Below are 21,840 nucleotides of genomic sequence, written 5' to 3' on the forward strand. Positions count from 1 at the left end.
TGTTGAAAGAACGAGATGGTTCATCCCCTGCTGACTTCAACTTCTCTCCAAGAGACTGCTTTTTTTGTTTGTTTGGTGTGGGGTTTTGTTTGTTTTTTCCAGACAATCAGGTTGTTATAATATTCTAATAAATTTATAAATGATCTTTCGACAAAATTTTCAAGAAAATATATTTATTCAATTTTAGCAGGGGAAGAAACATAAATATAACACTTTTACACCATTATTTACAAGATATTTCTATGTTCAAACACCACACTTCTGTTACAAATTTCAAAGAGTATCTTAAATTTTAAAAGACCATATTCACTGAAAAGGAACTTTCAATGTTTAAAAAATACACATATCAAAGAGTACAAACAGTTTATTTCTTGTGGCTAGTGCTAAGTGTTCAAGTCCTTTAGAACATGGCAAGATATGTATTAGATCAGCAACACTGCAAGCATCCAATTAGTACACACAACTCAGAGTGAACAATACAGCCTAATTTTTCATGGTACAACCTCAGTTTGTCTCTCAAATAACACTGAAAAGGACTTTTCCAAATTTCTGGAATTATGATACCACCAGCATTTTACAAATCCCACACTCAAGTCTTCATCTGAAGCAAAATGGAAGCTTGAACCTCCTAAAAACAAGACAACTACCAGGCAAGTACAATTCCCATTCTGACAGGTCATCAGAGAGCAACTGATACTTTCTCAGCAGAAGCAGGTGCAATTCCATGGGGATTTTTACTTCCATAAAGTGGAATTGGGACAGCAATTCCCTGAGATTCTGACTGATGTCCATAGCTGCGTTTCGGCAGCCATTAGATTTTCTTAATTTCCTATGTACCATCTATTCAAACCAGTTCTCTTTCAGTAGAAAGTGTACAGCATCATCAAATCCATTTTGGTACAACGATTCCATTTTCTCCTGGTTTGGTGGGAACAAAGCTTGATTAAGCCTTATTAGGTTGGCCAGAGAAAGCTGCAACAGAGCGAGAAGCTATATATTAGTTTATTACAGCAACTTAATCTAGACTTGACAGCGTTGCTATGTTTTGTCTTCAATTTCACGGAGCATACGTAAAAGCAGAAGACCAGCAGGGTTACGCCTACACAAGCAGGTTATCCGTGCCCAGGTGCCCTGCTGAGCGTCAGGACAAGCTGGCACAAACGGTCTGCCTATACGCGACCCAACTCAAAGGCTCCCAGACAGCCTGTCTGTCTGTACAACTGCCCAAAGCTCCTAAACCGTTTTGACTTCAGAAACATTCCCAGAAGGGTCTGGCAGAGTGGCAGCTGGCACATGACAAACTTGTGCAAGGAAATATTTTGACAGCTTACTAGTGCAAACAACCGCGTTCCTGGAAACATTCCCAGGCAGTGTTTAACTTGAGCACAAATGTAGCTTGTATTACCAACCAATTGAGAACCACTCAGCATCTCAAGTGGTCACTTGATGGTGTAAAAAAATTTCAGAACTCTATTCCTGAATAAAGACATTATTAAAGTGTTTAGAACAAAACTAAAAGTATAATTAGATTATTAAATAATTATTTAAATAAGTGAACACTTCCTTTACATGATTAATTTAATACTTTAGCCACATACTTTATTATACACAATTTTGAAAAACAGTACCATCCTCATTATTTGAGGTAAGCAATTATTCAAATTGGCAGTAATAGATGGAGGAGGTTCAAAGACAGAAAACAGTTCACATCCCCACAGAGATAAATGAAGATATACAACTCTTCCCTTATGCAGATTAATATATCGCTGGAAAAAAAAATTCTTAGTTCACATTTTCACAGCTCTAAAAGCTGAGCGTGCTTCAAATGGCATAGTTTGAAATGCTGCATGTGATTCTGCATAAGTCAGCACTTGCAGGACCCTAGAAGACATGTAACTGCAGTTTATTTTCTATCTAATCACCAGCTCATTTTTCCTCCTCTGGATGCACTATATATTGGGTACAAATCTAAGAAACACACAGTAAGCGATTGCATGTATTTTCAGTATATATGAAATCAATGATCTCATGCTTTACAATAAATGACCAAGTACTATCATGCTTAAAATCTCTGTGAAACATTATAAAGACTCAGAAATTGATCCAATTTGGGATTGCATTACTCCAATTAAGAAAGCATATTAAGAACTATCTAAAATAAACTTTAAGAAGTACCAATTATTGTTAATCTTTATTTTTTCTTTCGAATAGAGTTTTGTTGACAGCTAGGTCTGTTGCCATGCAATATTTCCTTTCATCCTGTCGAAGGAAGCAATGCCCTGGTCAAAGTTTGTGAAATAAAGCTTGCAAACTCAAAAGTGTCAGCGAGGAAAAGGAGGCCATTAAAAAAAAAAAAAAAAAAATCTGGCCTATATTTCAATATACAGAAATGTTTCTGTAACATCTCACAAATTAACTTCTGGAAAAACGTGGCGGTTACAAATATTCAAAACCTTAAATGCGAGCTGTCTTGAGCAGCGAGGTCACAAGTCCCTGTATACCATTTCAAACATAAGACAAACTTGTAGTTTACGTTGAGTTAGAGCAGCTAATTTCAGTAAGTATGAAGTGATGTTCTGGAGTTTCCCTCTCCTGAGATATTCTACACAAGTCTTCCCTTCCCTCCCCGCCCCAGATCAATGCTTTTCAACTTTCAGACAAAATTTATTCTACATTTTACTTCCCCTGCATTTAAGAAAACGTTTACACACTATTTGCAAAACAGAAGATGTCAAAACATTACTTAAACTGATTTATGCACAAAAAATAAACACCCAAAAATAAGCATAACCTTAACTGCCCAACTACTTTTTCTTCTTCTGAAATTACTAAATAAACAAGCAACTCACCATTATATCTTGTTTTGCAAATTTAACATAAAGATCCACACGTCCTTTATCTCGTGGGCAGATATCCAATCGACCGCTGAAAGGAGAAATCGTCACAGTCCTTCCCACAGGCAAGATAGGAAGGCCATTGGTAAGGCCACCATCCACCCACTTCTGTTGGAAAATGGAAACATCCTTAGTACAGTATGTTCATAACCGAATCATAGAATCACAGAACGATTTGGGTTGGAAGTGAACTTAAAGACCATCTAGTTCCAACCCCCCTGCCATGGGCAGGGACACCCTCCACTAGACCAGGTTGCTCAAAGCCTCATCCAGCCCGGCCTTAAACCCTTCCAGGGGTGGGGCATCCACAGCTTCTCTGGGCAACCTGTTCCAGTGCCTCACCACCCTCTCCGGGAAGAACTTCTTCCTGATATCCAATCTAAACCTCCCCGCTTTCAATCTAAACCACTTCACCCTTCCTGCCCCGCCTCATCCAACCCACCCTCAAGAAGGCTTACAGGTTTCCTTCTCAGAATACCACAAATACTTGAGTATGAGTCATGAAAACATGGAACTGAAAACGTACACAAAGAGCCTTTTAATCAATGAGTGTTTGACATAATGTGTGTGTGTAAGATTAGATCAACTAACAAGCTGTATTGGCAGCTTGATAAATATAAGAAAATTCCCCATACATTATTTTTCTGATATAAATATTCACATTCATTAGTCTCCACGGACCTTCTCACCCTATTATTTCATAACATGCTTTAGAGCTTGACTCCTGACATTAGCTCTTGCTGTCAGCACCCCAATCCATCACTGAATGCTTTCAATTTCCGCAAAAAATTTATTTCTCGGTGCTTAGGACTGAAATTGTTTGCCATAGAAAAGAAGGCAAAAGAAATTTACCAAAACCATTTAAAGCTGTCTTTCAGACTTCTCAAACTCCATTACTCCATTGTTGTGAAGGCACACTGCAGCTCCACTCACAGTTATCACATTTCTAACACCAAGGGCTTTTTTTGGTGTCTATCTGTAGTTACTTATTATTAATTTACATGCAATGTTCCTTGGAGTACTAAATGGCTTTTTGTTGCAGTTCCTACAGTGACGCTAACAGTGGAGTCCCTGTCTAAGCCAAGTGAAAGACAGTGTAACAAACATTATTAACATCTTTCACAGGTCTAGCTTAGTGCTTTTACTTAGTTCTCCCATTTTTAAAACATCTAATTATTTAGATTTTTTTCCCCTCTCTCATGTAACTGCAGTATTTATTCAAAAATCAAAACATTTACCAAGGCAAGGACAGCACTTTTTATTAGGCACTATCTCCTCTAGATTCTGTTATTCCTGACTGACATGACCTCTGTCATTTTATTTTCTTTCAAACATTTGGGAGAAACTGCTTCACAGTAAATATATTTGAGCTCCATGGTCCCTCATGTTACACAGTGAAAGTAAGACATTTATATGCTGCAAGTAAAGATATATATAATGCCCCAGATTCTTCTAATTCCACTAACGAATTCTTGAAAAATGCTTCTTAGCTGATGAGGCAAATTCCTTGTAACTTCTGATTTAGTTTCTTTTTTGCAAGTACAGTGCAAAGACAGAGAAAGTTCTGATGTAATATGCAATTAAAACCGAACAGGACAATGAAATTAAGGACGTTGGCTGGACTTAACAGAATCTACTCATTTACAAACAGATGGTTTTTACAAAGCTGTTCTGCAAGAACTATAGTGACACAAACTACAGTCTCACTATCAGATACAGTCAACACAATCATCTGTGCATCTTTTATCTGCCTTAAAGGTTAACCTTGCCAGAGACTGACAGGACACCGAACCAGCTCAAAGAAGGATAATTTCACCTGGAGCAAGTTTGCCCTGATGTTACTGGAAGACTAGTACCAGGGCACCTTAAAAGACCAACCCAGGTAAAAAGCCGGTTGAGGCCACTAACAGACTACAAGTTCTCAGATGTTATTTTACTCTCCCTTTTCCTTCAGATTATTTTTAGGCTCATCCAACCAGAGAAAAACATACTATGAACAGACTGACTTTAAGCTAAATTGCTTGGTACTGTAGGCATATTCACCTCACAAGTCTAGCCTTCAAGCACGCATACTACAGGTATGCTAGATAATTCCAGCGTGAGCCAAATGCTTCCCAAAAAGCATTCTTCCTAAACAGAAAACTGAAATGCGATGCTGGGAACAGTTTACTCTGGGTTCACTCTCAATAAGCAGCACGGACAGGCTAGCAATAGGACTGGCTATTTTCTGATACTATTCCAGCTGGAGCGCACCATACTCCCTTACGTATCATGCAACAAATATCTCAGAAAACACATTGAAATATATTCCAAAACCACTCCCAGATGACCTGATGATTGTATGCAGGTGACGTAAGTAGCTCAGAGAGGATATTCAGACCAACTGTTCAGCAGAACAGATAAGGCCAATAGACTCAGCAGCTATAGCAGGGAGTAAACTCAATCCCATGCTGCCACGGACCATACATGCGGCCTAAGGAACGTACTCCCAGAAATCAGCGTAAATGCAAACAGACAGAACTTTGGTCTGTCACAGTAAAGCTTCCAGGGAACTTGGAATAGGACACTAACACGATAGGTGGCTCTGCAGAGCCAAATCAGTATCCAACCCATTTTACTGAATTCAGTGCTTACAATGTCTGTATTATAAGGTTACGTGCCACGTATCTGGCTCTATGCTGCAAGCTTTGGGGCCTCTAGTACCCACCCACACATCCTCACTACCCACTATTCCAAGCCATGGAAATACCATTGCAGTAGAAATCCTGCAATTTTTGCTCTCACCCCGCTCTGAGTGTTTTGGACTAAAGAATGGAACTCCCATTCATTTACTGGCAACAGTCCTCTCAAAAAATAATTAAAAAATCCCCAAGCCACAGCTGCAAGTCAGTGCAGACGTGCACAACTACTCATTCCAACAAACAGCTACAAATGAAAGCAGCCGCCTTCTCAGAAACCACCTTTTCTGAATCTCACTTAAGGAAAAGAGTAAGAAGCTTTGGGAATGATAAGCTTTCAAGTAACTGAAGAACCAGTTCCCATGAAACATTTACTGATATCACTTCTGAATGCAAAAAATGAAGTTGGGCAGGAATGAGAACTGTCCCCTAAGAAGAGGCTACAAGTGTTTCAGTAAATACTACAATACCCAGGCAAATCCTAATAGCAGTGTTCATCCTGTAAAGAGATTTTAAATCAGTTTTGGAGAAAACTCTGAGCCAACTCTTCAATTTCTGAATTGAAAGGGCAAACCAAGAAATTTAACAAAGACACTCCCTTCCTTTTGGATGAATCTAAACCAACCATGTATGCCCCTTGAACTGCACAAGCAACATAAAAAGACTCATTCAACAGAATTTCCAGACTTTTGGAAGCTGCAAAGAGTCCCCAATTTAACACAAGCAGTCAGGAAATACTGGTTTTAAACCTTCAAACACTTTAGCTGGTATGTATTGCTGTATGTAGCTGCATATATAATTCCAAAGCTGACAAGCTGTCTGACATAATGAACTTCAACTCCCTTTTGTTAGAGACAAATGCACGTGGCTTGGTAGGCTTTTTTTGGCAGGGTGGCTGCAAGGGTTATAGATGTTCTAAAGGCTTAACTTGGACGCATATGGGAAATAAAGGAGAGAGTATCACGTAGTGTTTCTCAGGAAGAAAAAAATGGCTATTTTCATGCTTCTGGTAATTGCAGACTGACTAAACAGTCAAAATTATTCTTAAAATGTTAATATATTTATGTAAGAAAGACAAAAAAGTTCTTGAAGCTAAATGAAGAACAAGCAATTGTGAAAAAGTCTTCTTACAGTAGTGTACAACTCTGAAAACTTTGTAGCCTTCTGCTATGGGGAAAAAAGAAAAGTTTATTCTTTAATGTTTATCAGAAGGTAAGAGATTTGAAGGTGCCTGGTAAGCATGTTCTTATGTTCTGCAAAGATGTGCAACAAACACGTACTCCAGGAGTGTCCAAGGTGCCAAGACCTGACTTATTATTCCTTCCATTGAACAGGAAACCAGAATGGTCATCCTATGAACTGCAAAAGTAATTTCAGAATTGGTAACACAGCTTGTCACAAGAAGCATCTTTACTATGTGAAGCTTTTTCTCATGGTAAGCATTAGACATTATAATTAGGGAACAGCTTCTTGCTGCCGAGATCATTTCGGTCCCAGCACCCACAATTTTTGAAGCAACACATGAAAAAACTCACATCATCTTTTATAGCATTAATCTACAGCAACAAAAGGAACAATAACTATTCAACGAAACACAGTACTGAAATTCCCACCTACCCTTCCCCTACAATCAAATAATTACATCATAAATAAAGAATTCTCTAAAAAAGGAAAAAAAAGTTGGCAGATAAACTTAATGAAAAATTACCTCTCCTTTATATTCCACTGGCTTAATTCCTGCATATACTGGTACAAAACTACTTGCTAGCAGGACCTAGAGAAAAGAAAGAAGAAAGAATAGAAAACAAAAGTGAAGAAAAGACAGCAAAGTAATTCTGATCCAATATATATTTTCATACATGTGTATTAAATAATATAGCAGTAACCAATTAAGAGATTTAGTTTTTCATAAAATCACTGTCATCTCAAAATGTCTTCTTGTTGTGGCACATCAAAATGTCATTAGACTATTTAAAAATCTCAAAACAAGATATCACAAATTCATTAATATGATTCAAAAGAGTATCAACCTAGTCTTACACGATGTGAAGTAAATCTATGATGTTGCAGAAATTAAATATGCACATGCTGAAGAAAATGCCATCTAGAATATTATCAAAGAATTAGCTGACCCAATTATTCCACTGGCACATTAATATACTGTTTACTCTTCTAATAAACCAGATTTTCTAAGAATTCAAAATTTCCAAAATTGTATAAATTGCCTGAAAATTCATATATGTGTATCTTTATCAGCATCAATAGTTTGCATTTAATATATTCAAATACTATGCAGCATTTCACACAGAAGGGTTAGGTGTGTGGGATGCAGTGCAGTGTGCCAGAAACTTTCATGTAGCTAAAAGTGGAGAATATGCATGTGCTGGCATGGCAGCATGAGACAAATCTGGGAAAAAGAAGCAGGGTACAGACTGGAGTATATACTGTGAAAGATGACCAGGTGCAAAACCACCACACAATCCCTGGAGGTAATGGAAGAAAATGCCTGTGCTTTTTTTTGATGGAACTGCATTTATTTTTACAGCCATGAAGCTATTTTCAGTATTAAATACCTCTCCTCCCCTAACAAGTGTTAATTAAAACTCTATATGAAGTCTTAACTTTCACTTCAAGAACTCTTCTTGACTATTTCTTTTCCCATAGAGCTTTGCCTGAGCTCAAAGGCTCTCTTCTTATTTTCCAAAGGTGAATTTGTACCTATTTCTCTACCAGACAGAGATTTCCCCTCACAAAAGCAGAAGATCAAGTCCCCCTTGACACCATTCCTCTCCAGATTTTCAGAAGTGAAATCCTACAGGGTTCCCAACATCAACTTCTTCCCCTGTCCAACACCCTTCCTCCTCTCTTCAACTCCATCTCAGTTAACTTTGGCCCTTCTAAACTAAGAAAAATGAGGACAAAAGATGTAGTGAATTAAAAGAGTCAAAACCAGGTGAGCCCTGCAAAGTGTGAATTCAAAGTGTTCAAGAATAAGAAAGCAGTTGGCCTTCCGTATAAAGTCACATCTCAAAAGTGATGCAAGGAAGAACAAGCTTGAAGAACTAACATTTTCAGCATTTCACTGAATCACTTACCAGTGTGGACTCCTATTCACCACGCTCACCTTTTCAAACTAAATACAACAGTGATCCATGCCTTGCTCCTGCACAAACACCCAAAACATGCCTCTCTTTCCACTCATCTCCAGTTTAAGAACTGCAAGTCTAAGAACGCTGGTACATGATGATTGAAATAGCCTTCACATACGTGAAGGCAAAAGTGGCAGCTTACTAACTGCCTTTCCATGCCCACTGGGAATAGTAAAAGAAAAAAGCTTAAAATTGCAGCAACATACATTCAGTTTAGCCATTACGAAAAACCTGGGAAGCATTAGGCTTGTTAAGCATTGAAACCAATTGGATTTTGAAGTTGGAAGATTTCTGGCAGATGTTATAGAAGTTTTGCCGTTATAAAACACTGTTTGCCCAGCTGTACCTTTATCCAAGTGTTGGACACAGTATATCATGTCTAGGAAAGGCATAACAACATTAATACCATTATGTAACCTAACAAGCTCTATCCTCCCTGCTACCAGTGCAGCCACCAACACAGAGTTCGTTGTAAAAACAATACATGCATGGCTGAAGACATGCACAAAACTAAGTATTACGAGATGCACTGAAAGAACAGACAAAATAAATGTATTCCAACATCCAAATATTTGGAATTCTATTATTACTATTCCAACCAATTCCACTGCTAGCTCACAGAACAAAAGAATAGAAGAGAAATGGTTAAGTCAACAGAAGGACTACTGAAATACTAACAAAATACATGTATTTCCATGGTTGTCTTGAAGCTTCTAATTGTTTTCAGGTTAGAAGACTTCACTGCAAAAAACCATAAACCTACAGAATAATCATCTCCATGCTTGTCACTGCTGGCTACCATAACTAGAAATAACACTGCATAATTTAAGATAAGCTTTTTGCATAATTACTTTTGCATGATTAAGACCTACAAGATTTAAGAACTGCCTGACTGTGTAGAATGTAACAGGGTCAAGATTAAAAAGAAAAAAGGATACTTTAAAAGGCAAATTTCCAATGCAGCCTTGGAGATTTTGTTAAAAAGTGTGATTGTTTTTTTTTCTTTAAGTGTTAATTATAAGGAATCTCTTATTTACTTAAAGCATCCACAAGAATAGGGAAATATTCTATTTCCTCCTTTATTCTCCTGTATCTTACAACGTTCTCCACTAAGATATAATCAATAACTAGAAAGAATATTTGCTTCACATGCAACTGATTCCATCCTACCATTTCATATCAGTTTATGCATACAAGCCACATCCAAACTTAAAAAAATGTCATTCAAAGAAGAGATGGGCAGTAAGAGATATGCTTTCCAGCAACAGTTAAAATACAGTTTATATGTGGTTCTTCACTTTACGTTATACCTACTCCCCCTGCAAGGACTTGCAGAAAGTGTTGGATTTTTTTTAAAACAGGAACTTCCTTCTTTTTCTTTACTTTCTTTTGTGATTAAATACAATATAAATGGTATTAGTGAAGTAAGAAATGCAAAAAGAGTCAGCATTGTTAGTTACCCTGTTACTTTTTAAACAGACTTTGCCTACAACGTAGTATTTTAAAAACAGATGAAGGAAACAGAAAAAAACCCACATTTTATCAAAACTTGTGAAACTGCTTCCACTGTTTATGTTATGACTGTAGCACCATTGATACTATAAGTGATTACTTGAATAAAACAGTGATTTATTGTACATATAATAACATACTCTAAACCTTAAAGAATCCCAAGCATCTTTATTTAAAGCAGCAATATTCAACTTCATTACCTTAATGAGGTCCTCCCTGGAAGCAAAACTTGAAACCAAGTGATTTTCCCCATTTCTGGTGTTAGTGACTGACACATAGAGCCGGTTCTCAGCTATCTCATGAGCATTAGAAGGAAGAATAGCCTCTATACCTTCCCTAGAGTAAAGAAAAATGCTAATGTTATTTACCATCATTATTTAAAAACCTTGCAAATATATCAGGGGTGGAAAAAAAAACCACAGTACAGAAAAAAAAATATGCATACGCTCCATTTTCATTTAGACACCTTCACACAAAAAGTTATCTTATAGGTGAATTAAGATAGGTACCTAAGCGTTTTCATAAAATCATAGCCAGGCGTTACAGCACCAAAGTCCAATTTTCTAACTTCCTCTGCAAATCCATAGGCAAACTGCTTACATTTCTGCAAATTAAAATATTCACCATTAAGGACGCTTTAGTTATGTGAAATATATCCAACTGTGGTATCTAAAACATACTAGTGGCTAAAGCTTTAATCACGAAACAGCCGTAAGATCTGACTAAAATATTTTCCCATATGTGCTTAGTTTGTAACTACACATAACAAAATGCTGATCCTTCCATAAGAATTAATTAGTAAGAAAACAAATTAAAAAAAACCCCAACACACAAAAACACCCTGACAAGAATACCACTTCTTGAGTAAAAGAATAGGTAGCACCTACTTTTTAGCAAAAAGATTCTGCAACAACGAATTACGATTCTGAACGCTTAAGACTCACTATTCTGTATTCTTATTCCTTTTTTACCCTTTCATGCAGACTTCTCTAATGATTTTAGGGACTTGGGAAAAACAAACTAAATCCATTCTTATGCAACTTTCTGACATTGGTATTCAATAAATATATTATATTCTATTCCCCTTACATATTCTCATATTCTATTCTGCTTACAGAAAAAAAAATCTGTGAACAGTTTGGAGTTCCTAGCTTCCTGTATGAAGAACAACTATATTGCTAGTAACAAAAGAAAGGATTCATGTGACTGCAGAAAAGAAAAAAGAAGAGAGAAGGAGAGAAGCAGATGTGTCCTACTGAGAACAAGAGTACAGGATTTAATAGAAAAAAAACCATGAAAGAGTTGGGATGAGGATTAGTATGAGATGAGAAGCTGGCTGGAGCAGTTTAACTTCCTCACATCACTTGTATGACAGAGCACACACTTAAGCGAAAGACAGAAATGTGGCACTTTGATCCACTTTCGCTATACAGACTTCAAATAAATATATCAAAAAAGTTTAAGAGGCATATACTTCTTAAAGCAACTGTAAAGATTTGTCCTAATTAATTTCACATAGGTCAAATTTGCACTTTTTCGTTAGGAGGTACTATCATTCCCAGTTCCAATCCAATTAAAACATAAAACTAGTTACATGCACAAAGTCTTGAATCTATTCTACTTTAGGTAGCTGGGCTTCTTCCACAGTCAGTCAGCTGGGAAAAAGCATATTCAGACATCTCTCCCTTTAGAGAATAAACCCACCAACCCTACACAGAAGCACCTCAGAACTACCACCTTAATATCTGAGATGTTTTAATAAAGTGACAGTGAGCTAAGAGTAACAGGGAGCTGGATGAATCCAAACCTAGGTGAATGACAGAAAACCACTTTCCACTATTACAAGTATTAAGAATAGATCAGCTATTGCTGCCAAAAGGGACAATTTCTTACAGCTATGAATTGTTTATTATTTTAGTGCTAGAAGATTTGAACAGTATATCTGAATTTTAAATAGCAACTGAGGATGTATTTAGAAATTGTAACTACTTGTACTGAGTTAAGCAAACTTGACATCAAATATAATCAAGGTACTTTTGAAATAAATAGGTCCTTATCAATAACTCTCTAAGCCTCCCTAGAAGTCTCAAGTCCCATGCCTTTTCAACGGTGACAACATCCAAGATACGACTGAAGAACATTTGTAACCTCTCATATTAGAGCAGCAACACTCTAAACAGGAAATCCTCAGCGTTATATTCTCTTCCCAGAGGCCAGGGAAGAACTGAACTGCTGAGCGCAACAGAAGTAGAACTGACTGCAAGCTAAGTTCCTATCACAGCAGAGACAGAAAGATCAGTTGCAAAGTTGGCTGGGATCAAACACAGTGAAAGTTCTCACAAGCGAGGTCCGGAAAAAGTTACCTGATACTCACTGGACTAAAACTTAAGGGTACTTACAACAAAAATCTAACAGCCTCTTTTTCCCCCCACAGTAATATTGTTCATTAAAATTAAAGATATTAAAGAAATGTTACTATTTTGGCAAGGCCTAGTCCCCTAAATATATTAAGGAAAAGTCACTACAGGCTCTTCAGGAGGGCAAAGCAGCTTTAACCTAAGGTGAAAGTCAAAACCAGGCCAAGGCTAATGTTCTCCCACAGAACGTGTTAAAAGTAGTTATTTAGTATCAATGCTGTCTGTACAGGAAATCACATCCATGGTGAGAAAAGGGATAGCATCCCTGGAGAGAAAAACCCACATGCACATGGAAGCAGCATGTCAGAAAAGAAGACTGTGGATTAAGCCTCCCCCGTGTACAGTGGGGCTACTGCTGTCAAGTCGTGAACTGTACCAAGTCTAAAGGAGGTGCACAAGCCACCTCTTGCACTGTCTAATGAAGCACCTACAGCAAGGAAAAAATTTGAGCCAGTCTGCTGTTGTTCAACTTTATGAAGACAGAGTCTATCTACCATTCTCATCTCCTTTCACAAACGGATGGAAGGAGGGTTCTATGCACTTGATTAAAGCCTACCTCTAGTCAGAAAACAATGGTTAACTTTGTAATGTACAGGGATTAAGTGCACATACATTTTCGTGTATTAAATTATATCTGGGTGCATACAACTCATTCACATCCATTAGATTAATATACACATAGCTTAAAATATAAAAGTTCATATGACAGACTTTTTTCATAAAGAAATACTCGTTTGATAAACATTTCTACCCAGAAGTCCCAGATTTTGTTAGTGAAAACACATACACAAGAGTTCTGTTCCTTTACAAGAAGAAAAACAAAAACTAAAATATTAATAAAATCTTAATACTAGATGATTTTATCAAAAAATTTCCTTTGCAAACGATCATGTCCTAAACCTACAAGTATATTAATTTACCTCTATATTTTCTGGTACTGCTAATAAGACAGTGGCAGCCAGTGATCCTGCAGAAGCTCCCGCAAAAGCTTTCACAACTTTCAGTAACTTCTTACCATGCCTGTAAAAAGCAGCTGCTGCCCCCAAGTGGTAAATACCCAGAAACCCACAAGCTGCAAAGGACAGATTGATATGTTTCATTTTTGCTGTGGAAATAAAGTTTCACAGTCAGAAAAAGGATCAGTTAATTTTATCTTATAATATACACTTTTTTTTTTTTTGCACAGAACACATAAGTAAACTGCTTTTTGTTACATAGATACAGTATATTAAGAACAGTAAAAAATTTTGATTACCAAATAAATCAATGAAGTAGCAGTTAGTTTAGCATCTCCAAAATTGGAACCAATGCTAAAATACTCCTTAGCACAAATCCTCTTTTTAATAAAGAAATATATAACTCACACACACAAGGTAACTGCGTATTTTCATCATTTGTCAAAGAAATACAAAATAGAAGTAGCTACTGCAAAGTGATAAAAGAATACTGTTAGATAACAAGCACTGTTAGCCACCTAGAGTAAAAATCAAATTAATTATAAAACTGCTGACTACTGTGTCATCATACTCCCCTCTCGCACACTGCCTTGAACTCAATCTAATTCTGTAAGAAAGCAGAATTTTTCTTTCATCTTTGGAACCCATTTGCTTACTAGTATTATTAATAATCATTAATACACAAATTCTTAAGGTAATTTCTTATTTAGAAAACAAAACCTCACAATGTATCATTGCTACTATTAAAATAAGAAGGAATAAAAAACCCGAAGCACTAAATGTACGAAAGCACATGCACTGAAGATGTCAAGAATAGAATTTAAATCTAATAAAACACACAAACAGGAAGCATAAGCTCAGATCCTTAGAGGTGGTTTATTAAAAAGAAAATAGATTAAAACTCTCCCAAAAAAACACCCTCTGTACATTTTATTAGTTCTTCTGTTTCTGCAAATAACTGCAATTATGAGAATAAGCTATTCCATGAATGGTACTGTACAAATATAGAAGATATTGCATAGATTATCTTAGTGTTGAATTAAAATATACTAAGAGTTTATTTTGGGCATGCAGCAATATGAATGGGACTTAAAAAAAAAAATCAGTATACTCAGGACTATATACTTGAATTTTCTGATTCATATTGAGATAGCTGATGTTTCTCTTAAAAATCATCTACAGACCCTGTGGTGCCTGATCTGGAGAGAGGCAAACATATACAGCAACAGATTTTAGTTTAAGTTCCCTCTTCAGCTCAAAAACGAGAAAACCAAGAAAGATGAGGATGAGAAACAGCTTTCAAAACCACTAAACAAGAAGGCATGCTAAACCCCACTGCTTTACCCATAATATGATTAAAATCAGATGCTGAATGAGTCTAACTAGGTTTACTATTTTCCTTAATACCTAATTAAAAAAGAGAAAAGAGGGAGCAGCACAGCCACATCTGAGTGCCAGGTCATACTGCTTAGTGCATCACTCACGCTGCTACAACACTACATGATCATAGGTAGTTCAGCAGTTGCTCTTTACCCCATTTACACTGGAAATGTCTGCATATCCCCTTGTAAGTACGAATACCCGTAACTTATGTCGAACACATTTGCACCGACAGGAAGGATTCCAGGTTGGCTTTTACCGTGGCAATATGAGAAAAAGGCATTTGCGATGAAGGAAGTGATAAATCGTGTAATACTTTTTAAAAGAAAGGGACTTCTATAATTTAAAGAAAAATCTCTGTACTGCACAGAAAATTTACTCAAGATGTTACTGGAATATGACTAACAAAATTCTACTTTGAGAACTTTTTCCTTTTTTTTTTTTTTTAGTAAAGCGTGAAAAAATAGACTTTGAAGTATAATGCCATAATGTGCTTTCTTTCAGACTAGTTAAACTCTCAGTAGTTTAACTAACTGCTGCAGCCACTTCCATGCCTCCTACAAATTAGGAGCAAACATGCATTTGCATCAGGGTCCACTTTGACAAAAAGGTGAAGTTGGTTAATCTATGTGTTACTAAGTAGGAAGAAATCCAAGCATGGAAGAGTTAACTCCCCTTTTTGTCCAAAAGTGATTTCAGGCTCAAGACACCGCTAACGTGAAGCATTATATGAAATAAGGACCATGTTTGCACAGTTGATTGGTCAGAAAAAAACGAAAGTAATAGTTCATAAATCACAAGAAATACCTCTATGGGACCTATGAAACGTGCCTAAGAAACACAAGTGAAAGATAATAAGCTTGTTTAAACAAGAACAAGCACATGTGTGCTTGTGTGCATGTATATACACATCTTCTAAACCTTCTACAAGGCTCATCTACAAAGCATTCTAAAAGGTGTCTCTCTGTTGGAAAATATTTAGATGTTCACAGATCAGAAAAATGTGAAAACTAAAGAAAGTATTTAAAGCATAGTTATAGCAAGAAATTTCAGGTTAAAGGTTTTTTTAAAAAAGAAAAAAAATCCATACAAACATAGAACACAACCACACTTGAGTGTATAAAGAATTGGCTGGTACGTTTTCTATAAAGTGAAAAGAGCAGAAAAGGAGTTCATGTGAACTGAAGAGTTTACTTGAATCTCAGATCAAAACCTACTGAAAATACACTAAGGTCATATGTCCATGCCTTCTCTTACAAGAACAGTAAGTACTTCATGAAGAAGTTTTATTTTCTCATGTGAGCTTTAGTCCTATCTAATTATGCATTACTGTGAGTAACCACTGCTCTCTGGAGTGTCTGGCTACATGTCATTCACTCTTTGATAAGAGTTAGTTTCTTAACACTTAGATCCCATACTTTTCTTCCTCCTTCTTCATTCCCCTACCCGAGAGAGAGATTACTGAATGAGCATTCACAGTAGTTTCTTGGCTGATAAAAGTATTCAGCAAGAGGCAAACGTGCAAAAAGAACAGAACACTAAGATTTCAAGTAAAGGAATACCGATAAAGAATGCTGCTAGTCTCACACTGTTAAAAGTGGAAAAATTTCAAGTCCAGAAAGATTAAATTAACGCAATCCTAGAAGCAGTGAAAAATTAATCAACAATTTCTTGATCCACTGGATTTGTGGAGCATGCAATACAGCACTGTTTTACAGATTCTCCAAGAGAACTTCGTTAAGTAGCAACAGTGTGGCTGTGTTATGAAGCCAAAGTTTTTATTAATTAGGGTCCATTCCCAGGCCTACATTATGTATTTATGACATATACATGAAATTTAAAAATGCTTCAGTACAAGTGTTAGTTGGCAGATGACATTTAGGTTCAAAAAACAGAACCAGTGGTTACATCCAGCTGCATGACTGAGAAACAGATTTTGCACATAAATGTGACAAACCTACAAATGGATAAATAATGAGACAAAAAAAAAAACCCCACACACAAAAAAACCCAAACCAAAAAACCATTGATACATGGAATAATTAAGGATGTCTCTTGCCCAACCTTTTTCTGCTCATAACAGGGTCAGCTACTAGATCAAATCCGGTTGCTCAGGGCTTAGTCAGTTGTTAACTGAAAAAATCAGGTATTGTTTAGCTCCTAAATGAGAGGTAGTATCTGTTGCTGGGTGAAACAAGCAGGTCTTCTTTCATTTGTTCAGAATATTAAAGTCAGCAGAGTATTACCACAGAACATTAATATCTTCATTCAGCACTATGGATCTACCTGCAGGGAGGTTCTATACATTTAATTGAAGACCTCTTACAACAAATCTGTAACAAAGCACTTAACCTACAAAGATGACACAGACAACTAAGAATCATGGTTCTATAAGGAACTATATGCTTGACAGTCACAGCTAAGTAACGTCATTTCACCTTGCAAAGGTGATAGGAAAAGGTAAGAAAGCATTCATTAGATGGATGTCCTGTAAAATCAGAAAAGCAAGCAATAGGAAACCAAGATACTCACTTTCATAAGAACAAAGTTTCCCATTTCTTTTGATTCTTGCAAATATGTCATGGCAACACTTGATTTGCAAGTTAGAATGGTGTATTTCAGAGACAGCACGATTCAAAAATGTCTTTTGCTTTGATGACCTGGTTGATCACTGCTCTTTTGATCAAAAGGAATAGTAGGGTTATAACAACTCCCAAGAAGACATACACAGAAACTTAAGTCTACAGTATGACTATTCCCTGACAATTTCTTACAGACAACCAGAAATAGAAACAACCTCATCTAGACACAGAACATTTTTTCAGCTGCCTGAACAAACAGCAGAAATCTTGATGGAAATGGTATGAAACACTTCTTCCATAAGACTTCAGATTTGTTCTTCAGAACAAATATTCTTACAGGGTTTAACCTAAGTTTTGATTGTTAAAAATATTACCTCTTAATTCAAAGTTATCACAGTGGCAGCCATTAAGAAACAATTTCAGTGAACCTTACAAAACGCTCAAGTCCGATACGAAGTAAACAGGATAAGGCAAATGCTTTTGCCACTGTTTTTCAAAAAACATTGCTAAGATACGAAGTAAACAGGATAAGGCAAATGCTTTTGCCACTGTTTTTCAAAAAACATTGCTATCTTATAAGATTGGCAAATTTCAAAATATAAATATTTTAACTGGCTAAGAGGATAGGGTATGCTTCTGTTGTCTACAAGAAAACAAAGATAAGAAAAGGTAAGTACAAGAAGAAACTAGGACACTGGTGTGGTTCAATCTCAGATAATGCAGGAGCATTCAGGAATAAACAAAACTATGAGTTCTATTTAAAAGATTCTCATAACTGCCAAAAAAAAAAAAAACCGAAAAAAGGGAATTCACTAGTGATTAAAAATATACTGGGGGAAGTGAGGGAAGGCATTTGTTTACTTAGCAGTATGTCATCTGTTTGTAATGCCAGCATACAGGAGAATATATGTAAGGAAACAAGCCTATACAGCAGAATTATGATATAGTACTACATAGCTTTTCCAGGATAGGTACTGTCTTCCTGATTGTCATGCACAAGAAATAGCACAAGAGTTTCTCATACTTCTGCTTCCTGCGCAATATAGTTATATAAACAGTACAGGATCTCAGTGCCTTAACCAGTCATAACTACCGCCCTGTCACCCCATTTGTAAACAAAATCTGGAAATGCCCAAAGCAACTGACTAAAAAACCTTTGCAAACAAAAATTAAACATACATAGAGTGCGAATGACCAAACACCCTGAGGCACAGGAGCTAAAATGTATGATGCATAACAGCACACTTGAGGATTAGTTATTAGCTAGGAATGACAAAACAGCAAAGTTATGGAAAGAACTGTTTAGCTAGGCAACACTGCTAAAATAAAGGTTATAATTTTAACTACTAATTTACCTGAATCAGAAATCACCATTCACACAGGAATGTTTAACTGTTTTTTCACGTTTATAAAAGAAAAAAACTTTACTAGCATTAGAGACCATTCTTAGCCTTCAGTGAATACTCAAGAAACTGATTCTCCCAGTAAAAAATAAGTTCACATGAAACAATAACCCACCCTTACTTAAGAGTCAACACAGTTGCTAGAATGTTGCAAGAGAATAGGGAAACTAAGTTTTGCATCTATGAAGTCACAGAGAATAAGCACAGTAGGAGTTTGATGAAGTTGAAGAAAAAAAAGAAATTAAAATAATAATACAAAAATAATCAGCACACATCCAATCAGCCATTAAGACACTTAGGACAATTCCATGAGTCTTTGAAAACTATGAAAATAGTGTATAATACCCTTAAAATTAAAAATAAACACATCACATTATACAAAACTAAAATTAAGAGTTTAGACCTTAATCATTAGTCTAGAGAGGACATGGAAGGCCGACTTTTTAAAAAGAGGGTAGCAAAACATTCAGTACCTTCTAATGAATGGTGGCTTCCATCACATACTCCACTGGGACTTTTTCCAGCAGTTATTTTAGTTCCCTCTGCATTAGTAGCCATTCTTGTATCTACTATCGATTGTTTATTATTTACCTCGAAAACATACAAATATTACTATTTAAAAGAGATATAACAGGCAAATATAAGAACAACATTATTTATCCTTGATCAGATTCATAAAGTCAAATAAAATAGTTGTAAAACCATCTGGATTAATTTCTCAATTGCTTAGCCCTCCCTAAGCCAGTTGAAACCACAATGTTCTATTATTTATAAAGTGCATGCAGCAATTTGCATTTTTAACTTAGATATCTAGAAAAACACTGCCATTTGAAACTGCCAGTGTCCACCATTAGTCTTAATTTTCTTTTCCCACTATTTCTGTTTATAACCACAGATTTTTTATAATCACACCCTTATGTTTTTATCATCCTTTACCAATACAGCAAAAATTGACCTTTTTTGCCCCTTTTCTTGTGCAATCATGCATTAGTAAAAAGTTTTCCAGACAACTCTGGTCCTATTATTCACTAAATGGCTGTCACTCAAAATAATAAGCTTGTCATTTATCACGCAGTATTCTCTGAAGTATAATTTGAAAAACAAATGTTTCTCCCCAATTTAGAACTATCTGAAAGAAAAAGTTCATTCTGAAAGACTGGTTCTCCTGCTACGTCTTGCTGCCAGCCCCCTTACCTTGATAGGCATCTTCAAAAACAATTCACGAGTAAAGCTGTAAGATCAAAAGCTTTGTTCCGTACATCCTGCAGAAATCACTGTGTTGATGCATATCACTTATACCTACAGCACCACAAGAATACTTACCTGGAATTTAACTGTGTTATGTGGTGCTCTTAAGGTGCAATAGTTTGTAATTCCAATCCATAACTGCTGGGTTTTTGGATACATGCAACCACACCATCTGCCTTCTTTCAAATGAAGCAACAGCATTTGAGCGGTACAAAGACTTTTAGCAGTCCACATTTTCTTAGAAGTAATGTCTGGATTCAGGTGATGTGGTAATCAAAACCGATACTCTCAGAAGCTGTTCTACCATGGAGTTATAAAGGAAATATCAACAGATGAGCTGCTTGGACACCACAGAACACAGTAGAAACTTCCTCTCTTCTAGACATAACCTGCTTAAAAACATTACAGGAAAAAAAGAAAAAAATAGTTGAAAGGTAGTTGTGTACCAAGGTCCTGAGACTGTAACAAGGCCCTCTTCAAAACCCTCTCACCCTTATCTTTCATAAGGATTACAACCTAAAACACAGATGCGTTAACAGTTGATTCATTTGGCAACGAAACAGTTCCATGCAGAACTTGTGCTCAGTAGCTACTCTCTCACCAGCCTCCATCTCACACTGTGCTGTTCACCACTAACCATAAACTCAGTTGTTCATTTCAGAAACAGGAAGGACTAAAATTGTTCATAACACAAGGAACAAGTGAACAAACTGTACCATATAATTGTGTGAATACAGTGTTCCTTCTACCTCAGCTGAAAAACGTGCAAGGACTTCTCCAGCAACCTCAAACCAGATGCTCACAAAAACAAAGTGCTGATGTCAAGATCCTTGTAAGAAAAACTCAATCTTGGTGGCTGGTACAAGGCAAGCCTTATAGTCTTCTATGCTACACGGGTATCCCAAGTCTAGTATACACCTAGCAAGACTTCAGTCATAAGGAGTAACATACGGAAATGCACTTGTTCACCGGAAAAGAACAGCAGGTTACAGCCCTGCCTACCAGCACAAACCCACTCACTGTGAGACTCTGTGTTGGCCAGGTCTCAGAGGTCTAGTCAGCCTGAAGTTAAACCCCAATTCAATAAGCAAGTTTCAGGTTTTCTGCTTCACCCTTCATGCCACGAGATACGACCTATAATGCAATTTGATTGTTCCTTCCTCTGCTTTTGCTCAGTGAACAACCAATATAAACAAGGAAAACAGAACGCCCGGTGACAACTGAAGCAAACATATTACGCTCTATCTTTGCCACTTGTGACCAAAGGGAAGATTTTAAGCAGTCGCGACCCTTCCATTTTTACGATTAAACCACTCCCTCCCCCACCTTTTTCCCCTCCCGGTGCCCTAGAGAGGCCTAGGCGACGCGGCGACACCGCCCAGCCCCTCTCAGCTCCCCGGCGGGACCCGGGCAGCGGCAGAACGGCCCCACCTCCCTCGTTAACAGCCACAGAGGCAACTCTCCAGCAGGCAACAGCTGAGGCCGCCAGCGGCTCAGTCTCGTTCGGGAAGTGGCGGGGGGGAGGAAGGAGCCGGCCGGTGTCGCGGCGGGCAGCAGGCTACCCCAGCCCGGTCCCAACCCCGGGGCGCCAAGTGCCCTCCCGCGCATGCCCAACTGCACC

General features: G+C 37.1%; 1 protein-coding gene across 1 annotated transcript; it reads right to left on the bottom strand.

Annotated features, from left to right (window-relative positions):
- Nucleotides 1-840: 840 nt before the first annotated feature.
- Nucleotides 841-20,453, bottom strand: PNPLA4 (patatin-like phospholipase domain containing 4). The gene is given in 8 exon segments (XM_010161899.1): nt 841-972; nt 2,850-3,002; nt 7,281-7,346; nt 10,434-10,569; nt 10,743-10,837; nt 13,571-13,755; nt 19,445-19,583; nt 20,283-20,453. Coding segments are annotated over 8 exon segments (1,077 nt in total).
- Between the last annotated feature and the right edge of the window lie 1,387 nt (nt 20,454-21,840).

The sequence above is a fragment of the Eurypyga helias genome, unplaced genomic scaffold, assembly GCF_000690775.1.
Source record: "Eurypyga helias isolate BGI_N326 unplaced genomic scaffold, ASM69077v1 scaffold7852, whole genome shotgun sequence".
In the NCBI taxonomy this organism is placed as follows: domain Eukaryota; kingdom Metazoa; phylum Chordata; class Aves; order Eurypygiformes; family Eurypygidae; genus Eurypyga; species Eurypyga helias.